We start from the raw sequence: 13475 nt of genomic DNA on the forward strand, positions 1-13475 counted from the left end.
CTCCTTCTCTCCTTTCCTACCTTCCTTCTTCTCCCTCTCCTCCCTCCCTTTCATTTTTCCTTCCTTTTTTCCATCCACCCTTCCATCTATCTTCTTCACCTCTCCTCCCTCCCTTCCTTCTTTTCCTCTCCTCCTCTCCTTTGTTTCTCCCTTTCACTATTCCTTCCCTCTTCCTCCTCTTTCTTACCCCTTCCTCGCTCTCATCTCCCCCTTCTTCCTTCCTCTTTCATTTCCCTTCTTTCTTACCTCTTCCTTACCCACCGCTCCCTTCTTCCTTCTCTTTCATTTTTCCTTCCTTTCATCCATCTCCTTCTCCTCCCTCCTTCCCTTTTCCTCTCCTCTCCTTTGCTCTCCTGTTCTCCTTCGTTTCCCCCTCTTTCACTATTCCTTCCTTCTTCCTCCTCTTCCTCGCTCTCATCTCCCCCTTCCTTCCTTCCTTCCTCTTTCATTTCCCTTCTTTCTTTCCTCTTCCTTACCCACCGCTCCCTTCTTCCTTCTCTTTCATTTTTCCTTCCTTTCATCCATCTCCTTCTCCCCTCCTCCCACCTTCCCTTTTCCACTCCTCTCCTTTGGTCTCCTCTTCTCCTTCGTTTCCCCCTCTTTCACTATTCCTTCCTTCCTTCCCTCTTCCTTTCCCACTTCTCCCTTCTTCCTTCTCTTTCATTTTTCCTTCCTTTCATCCATCCACCCTTCCATCCATCTCCTTCACTCCTCCTCCCCTTTTCCTCTCCTCTCTTCTCCTTCGTTTCTCCTTCTTTCACTTTTCCTTCCTTCTTCTCTCTTCCTTATCCATTTTTCCCTTCTTCCTTTTTTCATTTTCCTTCGTTTCTCTTTCCCTTCCTTCTTCCTGCCTCCTCTTTCTTACCCACCTCTCCCTGCCTCCTCTTTCTCTTTTCATTCCTTCCCCCTCTTCTTTCTTTCCCTTCCTTCTTCCCCTCCTCTTCCTTATCCTCCTCTCATTCTCTTTCCCTTCCTCCCTCCCTCCTTTCTCTTTCCCTTCCTTCTTCCCTCCTTCTCTTCCTCATCCTCTCCCTTCCCCTCTTTCTCTTTTCCTTCCTCCCTTCCCTCCTTCCTCCCTCCCTCCTTTCTCTATCACTTTCCCTTCCTTCTTCCCTCCTCCTCTTCCTTATCCTCCTCTCCCTTCCTCCTCTCTTTCTCTTCCCTCCTCCCTCCCTCCCTTCTCTTTCTCTTCCTTCTTCCCTCCTCCTCTTCCTTATCCTCCTCTCCCTTCCTCCTCTCTTTCTCTTCCCTCCTCCCTCCCTCCCTCCTTTCTCTTCCTCCCTCCCTCCTCCTCTTCCTTATCCTCCTCTCTGTCTCTTTTCCTCCCTTCCTCCCTTCTCCCTCCCTCCCTCCGCTTTGCCAAGAAACCCACCGACCCGCAGCGGTGCCCTCCTCCCCTAGCAAAGCAACCGGGCGGAGCAGCGCGATCCGCCCCCGGAAAGGCGGAGCAGCGGCGCGCTTGGTGCCCGCCCGTCCGCCGGCCTCCGTGCCCGCCTGCCTGCGCGTCTCCCGGGGGCAGCGGAGGGCCCGGACGGAGCCGGTCGGAGGGAGCCTCCCGGGGGTCGAGCCGGGATGGAGGGGGCGCTGCTGCAGCTCCTCTCCTGGAGCTCCCTGGTCTTCACGCTGGGCATGTTCGGCACTGGGCTGTAAGCAGGGCTGGGGGGGCTGCATGCAGGGTTGGGGCGTTGCAAGCAGATCTGGGGGGGCTGGAGGCAGAGTTAGAAGGCTGGAAGCAGATCTGGGGGGTTGCAAGCAGATCTGGGGGGCTGGAAGCAGAGCTGGGGGGCTGGAAGTGGAACTGGGGGGCTGGAAGCAGAGTTAGAAGGCTGGAAGCAGATCTGGGGGGCTGGAAGCAGATCTGGGGGGCTGGAAGTGGAACTGGGGGGCTGGAAGCAGAGTTAGAAGGCTGGAAGCAGAGCTGGGGGGCTGGAAGCAGAGCTGGGGGGCTGGAAGCAGAGTTAGAAGGCTGGAAGCAGATCTGGGGGGCTGGAAGCAGATCTGGGGGGCTAGAAGCAGAGTTAGAAGGCTGGAAGCAGAGTTGGGGGGCTGGAAGCAGAGCTGGGGGGCTGGAGGCAGAGTTAGAAGGCTGAAAGCAGAGCTGGGGGGCTGGAAGCAGAGTTAGAAGGTTGGAAGCAGAGCTGGGGGGCTGGAAGCAGATCTGGGGGGTTGCAAGCAGAGCTGGGAGGCTGGAAGCAGAGTTAGAATGCTGGAAGCAGAGCTGGGGGGCTGGAAGCAGAGTTAGAAGGCTGGAAGCAGAGCTGGGGGGCTGGAAGCAGAGTTAGAATGCTGGAAGCAGAGCTGGGGGGCTGGAAGCAGAGTTAGAAGGCTGAAAGCACATCTGGGGGGCTGTAAGCAGAATTAGAAGGCTGGAAGCAGAGCTGGGGGGCTGGAAGCGGAACTGGGGGGCTGAAAGCAGAGTTAGAAGGCTGGAACCAGAGTTGGGGGCTGGAAGGATAGCTTGGGGGGGGGATCTGGAGGCAGAGTCGAAATGAGGGGAGGGGGACAACCCTTGTGGCCAACTGAGCCCCTCCCCTCCCCCAGTGCACACGTAGATGCAAAATGTGGCCTTGAGGATCCGGGTGGGAGGAGCCGAGATTCCACCTGCCTGCTCAGGTGAGCTGGTGAATGATTGTCCAGGAAGCAGAAGTCAAGGAAAGTTGTGGTTGTGGGGCAGAAGTGGCTCTGGGGTGTGTGATGTAAACTTTCCCCTCCCAGCCTTTTTCCTGGCTCAGCCCCATAACCTCAGCACTAGCCCCCCCTCCTTGCTTAATTATTTGGGGCACAGGGGGGGGCTTAACTTAAGGGCAGGGCAGTGGGGCCAGGAAGATTCCTCCCCCCAGCCCAGCTATGGGGCAACCAGCCCCACAGACCTATGTGTGTGTCGTCCCAAACCCGAAAAGTCTTGCAAAGTGTTATCTGTGGGGCGTGAAACCCTAGCTGTGGGGCTAGGGCTTGGGGTAAGGTGGATGAACAGAATTGGGATCTTGCAGATCATCTAGTCCAACCCCCTGTCCAAGCAGAGGAAGGAAGGAAGGAAGGAAGGAAGGAAGGAAGGAAGGAAGGAAAGAAGGAAGGAAGGAAGGAAGGAAGGAAGGAAGGAAGGAAGGAAGGAAGGAAAAAGAATAGGAGAATAACAGATGAACAGAATAGGAAGGGGCCATGGAGGTCATCTAGTCCAACCCCCTGTCCAAGAAGAGGAAGGAAGGAAGGAAGGAAAAAGAATAGGAGAATAACAGATGAACAGAATAGGAAGGGACCATGGAGGTCATCTAGTCCAACCCCCTGTCCAAGAAGAGGAAGGAAGGAAGGAAGGAAGGAAGTTAAAAGAATAGGAGAATAACAGATGAACAGAATAGGAAGGGACCATGGAGGTCATCTAGTCCAACCCCCTGTCTAAGAAGAGGAAGGAAGGAAGGAAGGAAGGAAGTTAAAAGAATAGGAGAATAACAGATGAACAGAATAGGAAGGGACCATGCAGGTCATCTAGTCCAACCCCCTGTCCAAGCAGGAGACCCTGCATTTGCCCCTACCTAGAATCGAACTCAGAACGCGGGAAGAAGAAACAAAGCATGTTCAAATCTTAGTTGTGGGTCACGGGCCCATCCCCCGGCTAAAACCCTCCCCCAAATGGCTTGCAAATAAAATAAAAAAATTGTGATTTAAATAATTTTAAAAACTATTAGATTTAAAAAAAAAAACAATTAAAAGTATTTTCTGGCCGAAATGAGTAAATTTTCAGAGCCGTGGGGGGCGGGTGGGGTTGAATTAAGGGTGGAAAAATAGGGAAATGAATTAATTTCCACAGGGAGGGGGGGGTTATGGGGCAGGAGAAGGGGGTACCTAACGTTTGCCTTGGCCTCTTTCGCACTCAGGACTGACCTCCGGAAAATGTTTGCCACCCGAAGCGTGGAAAATATCCAGTTTCTTCCCTTTCTGACGACCGACGTAAAGTAAGCCCGCTAGCGGGGCCGTCCCGGGTAGGGTTAGCTGAACGGGGTGGGTGGACTAAATGACCTCTAGGTTCCCCTCTGAGCCCTTACCTTACAAGATTCGGGGAATCCATCCATCCATCCTCAGGCATATTTGTATGATCGATCGGCTCAACCTTTCCTGATAACCGAGGGAAAGGTCATCAAAATGAATAAAATATGGGGGGGTAAAAAATTGAAATTGCCAAGGAGTCCTCAACCTTACGACCAGGACGGAGCCCGACATTTCTGTCGCTAAGTGAGATTCTTTTTTTTTAAAGCTTTTTATTTGATATTTGCTAAGTGAGTGTTACCTCTTTTTAATAACACATCCTGGTCGTAACGTGGGGGGAAAACTCAATGACGGTCTCATTTAGCGACGGAAATACGGGGGGCTCGCTTGTCGTCATAAGTCGAGGACTGCCTGGGCCTTTGAAGGGGCGTGGGCCTGTCACTCCAAACTCCTTTTTTCTCTCTCTGAATCAGCAACCTGAGTTGGCTAAGCTATGGTTTCCTGAAAGGCGACTGGACATTGATCGTGGTTAACACGGTGGGCGCGACGCTGCAATCCCTCTACATCCTGGTTTATTTCTTCTTCAGCGCCGAGAAGGTGGGTGGGCTTGTCCCAAAGATTAAGACCCCCCCCCTCCCCAAGATAGTGTCCCTCATTTTTTCCCCTCCACCCCTGGCAAACGAAACACCTTTGGGGGGGGGGGGAAACCTGCCCATTGGCCTTCATTAAAGGTAGACTGCTCCTAACCTCGGAGTTCTACTGAATAGCTAACCTTGGATAGCGAGTGGGAGGAATAGAGACAGCCCTCGACTTGCGACCACCATGGAGCCCGAAGGTTAGGTCGGTAAGTGGGACATTGGTTCAGTAAGTTTTGCCTCGCCTTGCGACCTTTTCTTGCCGTCATCGTTAAGTGAGTCGCTGCCGCTTTTAAGCCAGTAATGGGGTCGTTCAGCGAATCCAGATTCCCCACCGACTTGGAGGTCGCAAAAGGGGATCACGTGACCCTGGGACTCAGCGACCGTCATAAAGACGAGTGACCGTCATAAATATGAGTCAGTGGCCAAACGCCTGGATTTTGATCCCGTGACCACGAGGGGGGGGAGGGCGGAAACAGTCGTAAGTGTGAGTTTTTCAGTGCCGTTGAACGAAACAGTTGTACGTCAAGGATTCCCTGTGCATTCATAGTCCTCAACTTATGACGGTTCAAAGTTATGACGGACTTCCCCAGGGCTACTTAACGACCCAAATTTAGGAGTTGCGCCTCCTTGGTCACATGATCACAACCGGTCCCTCTTTACGACCGTTTCAGCGATTGTGACCACAATTTATAATACTTTTTTTCCCCCGGTGTTCGTTTCCACTTTCCAGCAAAAGCGTCCAGCTTCGCTTAAGGATCACCGTGAATCTCAAGGATTCACTTAATGGCGGGTCGTAAAAATCGGTCGCGGTCCAACCCGCTTTAACCTTTGCGCGACTTAAAAGCCCATCTCAATTTTTTGGGGGGGTGGGTAGGTGGGGGTGTCGTAAGTCGAGGACTAACGAAAAGGCCTGATTCTCCTTTGCTCCTAGATTCGATCTCTGGGGAATCTTTGGGGGGTGACGTATCTGGAACTCGCGTCCCCCTGGCTTCCCATTTCCTGGTTTTGCGCAACTTCACGGCCCAGTAAACTTTGCAAGGAGTTTTATGAGATGTTTTTTGACGCATGTTTGAACAGCGTTTGGGGTTGGTCCCTCCTTCCCGCCCGCCTTCTCATGGCTGTTGACTCAAGAGGACTGGTGACTTGAGTCAACAAAAGCTCTTCTCCCCGTCCAACTCCGCCTCTTGAATCCACGTGTCCTGGGTCACCGACCAGCCACTCAAGGGGTGGAAACGGACAAAATATTGACTTATAGATAGAATTACGGCCTTTATTCTCTTTTTTTTAATATACATAGAGCTTTTCTTGATGTTTTTATAACTCTCTGGCCGTAACCCTCCTCCTTCTCCTCTTCCTCCTTCTCTTTCTCCTTCTCCTCCTCCATCATCTCCATCTCCTTCGTCTTCTCTTCCTTCTCCTTTTCTTTCTCTTCCTTCTCTTTCTCGTTCTTTTTTCCTCCTTTTCTTTCTTCTCCTCTTTCTTCTCCTCTTCCTTCTCTTTCTCCTTTTCCTCGTCCTCCTCATCCCCCTTTCTCCTTCTCCTCCTTCCTCTCCTCATTTTCTTTCTTGTCCTCCTCCTTCCCTTCCTCCTCCTCCATCATCTCCATCTCCTTCTTCTTTTCTTTCTGTCCCTTCTCTTTCTTGTTCTATTTTCCCTCCTTTTCTTTCTCCTCTGCTTTCTCTTTCTCCTTTTCTCCCTCCTTTTCCTCATCCTCCTTTTCTTTCTCCTTCTCCTCCTTCCTTTCCTCCTTTTCTTTCTTGTCCTCCTCCTCTTCTTTCTCCCTCTCCTTTCTTGTCTTCCTCCTCCTCCTCCGCCATCTCCTCCTCCTTCTCTTCCTCCTCCTTTTTTCTCTTCCTTCTCTTTCTTGTTCTTTTTTCCTCCTTTTCTCCCTCCTCTTCCTTCTCTTTCTCTTTTTCTCCCTCCTTTTCCTCCTCCTCCTCCTTTTCTTTCTCCTTCTCCTCCTTCCTCTCCTCATTTTCTTTCTTGTCCTCCTCCTCTTTCTCCTTCTCCTTCTCCATCATCTCCATCTCCTTCTTTCCTTCCTTCTCCTTTTCTTTCTCTTGTTCTTTTTTTCCCCTTTTCCTTCTTCTTCTCTTCCTTCTCCTTTTCTTTCTCTTCCTCCTCTTTCTCATTCTTTTTTCCCCTCCTTTTCTTTCTCCTCCTCTTCCTTCTCTTTTTCCTTTTCTCCCTCCTTTTCCTCGTCCTCATGCTCCTTTTCTTTCTCCTTCTCCTCCTTCCTCTCCACATTTTCTTTCTTGTCCTCCTCCTCCTCCATTTCTTTCTCCTCCTCCATACTCTCTTTTTCTTTCTTGTTCACCTTCCCCTCCATCATCTACTCCTCCTCCTTTTCTTTCTCTTCCTCCTCCTCTTCTTTCTCCCTCTCCTTTCCTGCCTTCCTCCTCCGTCATCTCCTCCTCCTTCTCTTCCTTCTCCTTTTCTTTCTCTTCCTTCTCTTTCTCGTTCTTTTTTCCCCCTCCTTTCCTTTCTCCTCTTCTTTCTCCTTCTCCCTCCTCCTCCTCTCTGCAAACCCCACGCCCTTCCAGCACTGTCGAGCACTGATGATGCCACCTAGTTTGCTCGCGAAATGTCTGCAAGAAAGCAGCCAGCCTCAGAGCTTACTACGTGTAAATAAGGGAGAAAATCACACGCCGTAGCACTGATGATGTTACCTAGTTGGGTCCCGAAACGTCTGCGAGAAAAAAAACTCAGCTCAGAGAGCACCAAAGACCCTATTTTACATCTCTCTCTCTCTCTCTCTCTCTCTCTCTCTCTTTCTCTCTCTTTCTTTCTCTTTCTCTTTCTTTGCTTTCCAGGGTGGCGTCTTGAGGAAAACGACGGCCCTGCTGATGGTCCTTCTGTCCGGCTACGCCTATTTTAGCCTGATGGTCCCCGATCCCACCAGGCGCCTGTCCCAGCTGGGCCTCTTCTGCAGCCTCTTCACCATCACCATGTACCTCTCGCCATTGACAGATCTGGTACGTGGCCACGCTTTCACTGCTCCTGGCTGTGGAGGTTCTGCGGGCTGAGGCTGGGGGGGTCTTGACGTGGCCTGGGAGAATGAAATGACCTCTTGGCGGTGGCGGTGGTGGTTGAAGATGGAGGGGGAGCCTCCTGGAATGCCCCAAATCTTTGGCGGGTGGTAGAGGGAAAGCTTGCCGTTGGCGGGGGGATTCGGAGGAAAAACTCTTCCAGGAGACGGATCACATTTCATCATCATTTTCTTTCTCCTGTCGCCTTTAGTTATTTATCTGTTTTTTCCCCCTCTGGTGTCATCCGTCTCTCCATCCAAACAGTTCTCTCACTCTATCAAACAATCAATCTTCTAGCTCTATTTACTGAATATTTCCTATCTTTTTCTCTCTCTGGCTGTCTGTCATCTGTCATCTTTTCCTCCCTGCCTCCCTAATCTATCTGCTACCCTTCCTTCTTTCCTTCCTTCCTTCCTTCCTTCCTTCCTATATATCTTATCTTATCTATCTATCTATCTATCTATCTATCTATCTATCTATCTATCTATCTATCTATCTATCTATCTATCTATCTATCCTATCTATCTAACTTATCTATCTATCTATCTATCATCTATCATCTATCTATCTATCTATCTATCTATCTATCTATCTATCTAATCTATCCTATCTATCTAAATATCTGTCTGTCTGTCTGTCTGTCTGTCTATCTATCTATCTCTCTAATCTATCTATATCTGTCTATCTATCTATCATCTGTCTTCATTATCATCATCTATCTCAGTGATCTCTTTATCTTATTTCTTCTATTTATCTTTTATCTATTACTCCCCATGATATATATTTTCTTTCTTTCTTTCTTTCTTTCTTTCTTTCTTTCTTTCTTTCTTTCTTTCTTTCTTTCTTTCTTTCCTTCCTTCCTTCCTTCCTCTTTCTTTCCTTCTTTCCCTCCCTCCCTCCCTCCCTCCCTCCCTCCTTTCTTTCTTTCTTTCCTTCTTCTTTCCCTTCCTTCCTTCCTTCCTTCCTTCCCTCCCTCCCTCCCTCCCTCCTGAAAGCCGCCCATCTCATCTATGTCTCTGGACAGCTTATACATTTCAAACTGTACCAGTCTCTATTTTTTTGCAAGGGTGGTAGACCAAACAACTTAATTCTGGGGGGGAGGGAAAAAGCCTTGAGGTGAAGGGTTACATAAGGATGCCCTCTTCTGACCCAATTCAAATTAAGTTAGTTCATCAAATGAAGGCATCTTTCCTTTGTCACACCCCTGTAAGTAAGTAGCATGGAACGTGGGAAGCAGTTTCTACTTTTGAACAGATACCTCATTGATTGTTTCTCAATATTTGGCAGGGGAGCGTGAAATATTGGCAGAGGCAAAACCATGTCATCGATACCAGAGAGAGAGGGGGGGGAGGGAGGGAGGGAGGGAGAGAAAGAGAGAGAGAGAGACAAAGAGAGAGAGAGAGAGAGGGAGGGAGAGAGAAGGCGAGAAAGAAAAAGATAGAGACAGAGTGAAAGAGAGAGAGAGAAAGGGAGAGATATTCTATATTTTAATAATATTTATTAATATTCTATATTTTCTATTCTAAATTGTAAATTCTATTGCATTTGATTCTATCTGATTCTATTCAATTTTCTATTCTATTCTAATTCTACTCTTATTCTATTCTATATTCTATTCTATTCTATTCTCGTAAATTGTAAATTCTACTCTATTCCATTCTATTCCCTCTTCTCTTCTCTTCTCTTCTCTTCTCTACTCTACTCTACTCTACTCTATATTCAATATGTCCTATGTTCTATTTTAAATTGTAAACAGTAAAATCTATTCTATTTTTAATATTCCGTATTTTCTATTCTACTCTAAATTGTAAATTCTATTGCATTCTATTCTATTCTATTTTCTATTCTATTCTAATTCTACTCTTATGCTATTCTATATTCTATTCTTTTCTCGTAAATTGTAAATTCTACTCCATTCCATTCTATTCCCTCTTCTCTTCTCTATATTCGATATGTCCTACGTTCTATTTTAAATTGTAAACAGTAAAATCTATTCTGTTTTTAATATTCTGTATTTTCTATTCTATTCTAAATTGTAAATTCTACTGCATTCTCTTCGATTCTGTTCTCGTAAATTGCAAATTCCGTTCCATTCCCTCTTCTCTATATTCTATATTCCGTTCCCCCCTTTCCCCTTCCTGCCCCCCTCCAGCAAAACAAGGCCAGGCACCCCTCACTAAGCACTATCTCCCTGCTTAACAACCGAAACCCTGATTCCCAATTGTTGTCGTAAGTCAAGGAGCAGCTGCATGCAAAGCTTTCCCCTTTCCCTGGATTCCACCTGCTGCTTTGCACAATCCCGCCTTCCTCCCTGCCAAGCCTCGTTCACGCCCGAGAAAAGCGGAAAACACGTTGGTTCGTGGGGCTGCCAACGAGTGCCCGCTTTTCCGGTTTTAAGGACAGCTCCACGCCCAGAAAGCTTGACGCGAACGTTGCCAGCGAAGTGACTTTCTTGGCAAAGGAATTTTAATTTGGTAGGCAGAGAAAAGGGCAGGGCGAGGTTTCTCAGAGCGAAGACGCACCTGTCGGGGGAAGAAAAACAGAGCGAAGAGGGATTAGATAAAGGTAAAAGTTCCCCTCGCATGTATGTGCCAGTCGTTCCCGACTCTAGGGGGCGCTGCTCGTCTCCGTTTCAAAGCCAAAGAGCCAGCGCTGTCCGAAGACGTCTCCGTGGTCATGTGGCCGGCGTGACTCAACTCCCGAAGCCGCACGGAACGCTGTTCCCTTCCCACCAAAGGTGGCTCCTATTTTTCTACTTCCATTTTTTAACGTGCTTTCGAACTGCTCGGTTGGCGGAAGCTGGGACGAGTCACGGGAGCTCACTCCGTTATGCGGCGCTGGGGGTTCGAACCACTGAACGGGCCGCCTTTTCTGATCGACAAGCTTAGCTAGGGAGTCCCTCGACCAGGTTAAGCATCACTAAAGCCAAGGTTCAGCTTTCTCTTTCGGAACTGCGCAGGCTCAGAGCATCCTGGGCTGTTTTCTACCCTTCCCGATGCCAATTCCTTGCCGTTGTTCCGAGGTAGACTTCTCCCGAAGCTGGAGGCTCTAAGATGGTTCTTTGGTGGCTAAAGAGTCCAGCTGGATCTCTCTTTTTTCTCTCTCTCTCTCTCCCCTGAGTTCCTGCCAAGCGATTCCTCCCTCGCCCTTCCTCTGCTCATACTTCTCGGCGTGAGTGTGTCAGGAAGGATTTCCTGGTTGGTGAGACGGCGGAACTGACTGCCACATGAAGTGGCGGATCGGCTGTCAAATCAGCGGATCAGGCAGCCACGTGTAGGGAGTTTCTTTCCAAAAAGAAGGCTGGACGGACAGTTGTTGGCGATGCCCTATCGGATTTTATTCAGTGATTTATTTCATTTGATCTTCTGCCACCTCGTCCTTTCCTCCTCCCTCAGTGAACGGACATTCCTTTTTCAATTGTGGCCATAAGCCGAGGACTCCCTGTGTCCTTGAACAACGCAGGGATTAAACCCCAGTTAAACAGATGTGCCTGGCATCTTCCCCCAAGATAGATCCCAAAGAAACCCCATATGTTGGCTTAAATCGAGACAGGGACTTACTTACAGAGTCGGAAGGGACCTTGTAGGTCATCTAGTCCAACCCACCCACCCCCTTGTCCACCCTACAACCTGAGGCAAATTCCGCTTTGCAAGGTGGAGTTTTAGAGCAGGAGACCAGGTCAATGGTGGCTTATAGAGCCGAGGTGGCGCAGTGGTTAGAGTGCAGTACTGCAGGCCACTTCAGCTGACTGTTTATCTGCAGTTCGGCGGTTCAAATCTCACCGGCTCAAGGTTGACTCAGCCTTCCATCCTTCCGAGGTGGGTAAAATGAGGACCCGGATTGTTGGGGGCGATATGCTGACTCTGTAAACCGCTTAGAGAGGGCTGAAAGCCCTATGAAGCGGTATATAAGTCTAACTGCTATTGCTATTGCTATTATTCCATAAACTAGGATTAGGGAATTCATTTGCTGATGAATGTGGCCATCTCTTCTTCTTAATGTCGCATCCATGAAAGACATCCGTCCTGGATGTGTGGCTTGCAATAGAATTAGATAAAAGTAAAGGTTCCTCTCGCACATGTGTGCTAGTCGTTCCCGACTCTAGGGGGCGATAGTGATCTTTGTTTCAAAGCCGAAGAGCCAGCGCTGTCAGAAGACGTCTCCGGGGTCATGTGGCCGGCATGACTCAACTCCCGAAGCCGCATCGAATGCTATTCCCTTCCCACCAAAAGTGGTTCCTATTTTTCTACTTGCATTTTTAACCTGCTTTCGAACTGCTAGGTTGGCAGAAGCTGGGACAAGTCACGGGAGCTCACGCCGTTAGGTGGCGCTGGGGATTCGAACCGCCAAACTGTCGACCTTTCCGATCGACAAGTTCAGCCTCTTTGCCCCTGAGCCGCCTTGCAATAGGATAAAAAAACAATGCAGAAAAATCACCCCCCCCCAAATAAACAATGATGTAAAACCATCGCTGATAAGAAGGAAGAAGGGGATGGAGAGGAGGAAGGAAGGGAAGTAGAGAAGGAAGGGAGGGAGAAAAGAAAGAGAAAACAAGGTGGTGTCTTAGCAGGTGCGAAGGATGGTAAACAAAGCATTTTAAACTATACCTTATAACCTTCCAAATGGAATAATAATAATATAAGAATGGCAAAGAAAAAGAATAATTATGTGAATGTATATCTATAAACTGTATGTAAGAGAATAAATGACAGTAAAAATATGAAGCATAATATAGGTAGATAATATTTGGTCGTAAGTAGCTAAGTTTAAATAAATAAAGAAATGTACGTAAAAATGGATAACGAATAAGGAGATTATGAAGGAAAGATAGAAATGTATAGAAGGGAAAACACTAACTGCAAAGAAACCGATTCGGAACTGCGGTATGATATACGATGGAACTTATTGTTCCTATGTTGTTTTTAAGTTAGGTGTTTGCTTTTGTTGATGTGTTTAAAATAAAAATTTATTAAAAATGAAAAACAAAAGAATTATCGCTGATAACGGCTTAACTTGCGGGAAAACAGCCTAAGTGTAGTTAATATTAACTCTCTTTCTTTGCTCCCCTCTGCGCCAGGATTTTTTCCCATGAAAATAATCATATTATCTCCAAATAATTTTGCCGGTGGGGCTGGCGGGAATGGGTTCCCCCTTATCTCCTGCGCCGTTCGGACGATAGTCTTCGCGATAAATGTTTGATTTCGGGCTGAAGTAAATGCTTTTTTAAAAATTATTATTATTTCAAGATCAAGATTGTGAAAAGCCGCTCCACCCGTTGCCTCTCCTTCCCGCTGACGGTGACCACTTTCCTGGCCTCGGCGAGCTGGACGTTTTATGGACTCCTTCTAGAGGATCTGTATATCGCGGTTAGTATCTGGCCAGGTTTTGGGGAGCAGGAGGGAGCTGAATTTGGCTGAAATAGTCTTGGGTTTCAGGGCGGAGGGGAGAGGGCAAGCAGGGAGGGACGGTGGCCTTTTGGTGGTTTTTCTGCTTATGCTGCACGCCCGTTTACTTCTTGGATGGAAGAGAAATATTTGTAGCTGGGGATTGAACTGTAGCACTGATGATGTTCCCTAGTTGGGTTATGAAACGTCTGCAATAAAATCACCAAGCTCAGAGAACACCAAGGATCCCCAAATTTCCTCCTCCTCCTTCTTCCTCTCCTTTCCTCTTCCCCTTCTCTTCCTCCATCACCTCTCCCCCTTCTTTCTTTCTTTCTTTCTTTCTTTCTTTCTTTCTTCTCCTCCTCCTCCTTCCTTTTTCTCTTCCTCTCCTTTCCTCTTCCCCTTCTCTTCCTCTATCACCTCTCCCCTTTCTTTCTTTCTTT

General features: G+C 48.1%; 1 protein-coding gene across 1 annotated transcript in view; it reads left to right on the forward strand.

Annotated features, from left to right (window-relative positions):
• The first annotated feature begins 1440 nt into the window (after nucleotides 1–1440).
• SLC50A1 (solute carrier family 50 member 1) overlaps nucleotides 1441–13475 on the forward strand; it is a 13533-nt gene continuing 1498 nt past the window's right edge. The window contains exons 1-5 of the mRNA XM_032238839.1: nucleotides 1441–1646; nucleotides 3873–3950; nucleotides 4455–4578; nucleotides 7433–7594; nucleotides 12895–13014. Of these exons, the coding sequence (XP_032094730.1) occupies nucleotides 1573–1646; nucleotides 3873–3950; nucleotides 4455–4578; nucleotides 7433–7594; nucleotides 12895–13014 (558 nt within the window). The 5' untranslated portion in view covers nucleotides 1441–1572. The remainder of the gene's footprint in view (nucleotides 1647–3872; nucleotides 3951–4454; nucleotides 4579–7432; nucleotides 7595–12894; nucleotides 13015–13475) is intronic.

Source organism: Thamnophis elegans, unplaced genomic scaffold (genome assembly GCF_009769535.1).
Source record: "Thamnophis elegans isolate rThaEle1 unplaced genomic scaffold, rThaEle1.pri scaffold_95_arrow_ctg1, whole genome shotgun sequence".
Lineage (NCBI taxonomy): Eukaryota > Metazoa > Chordata > Lepidosauria > Squamata > Colubridae > Thamnophis > Thamnophis elegans.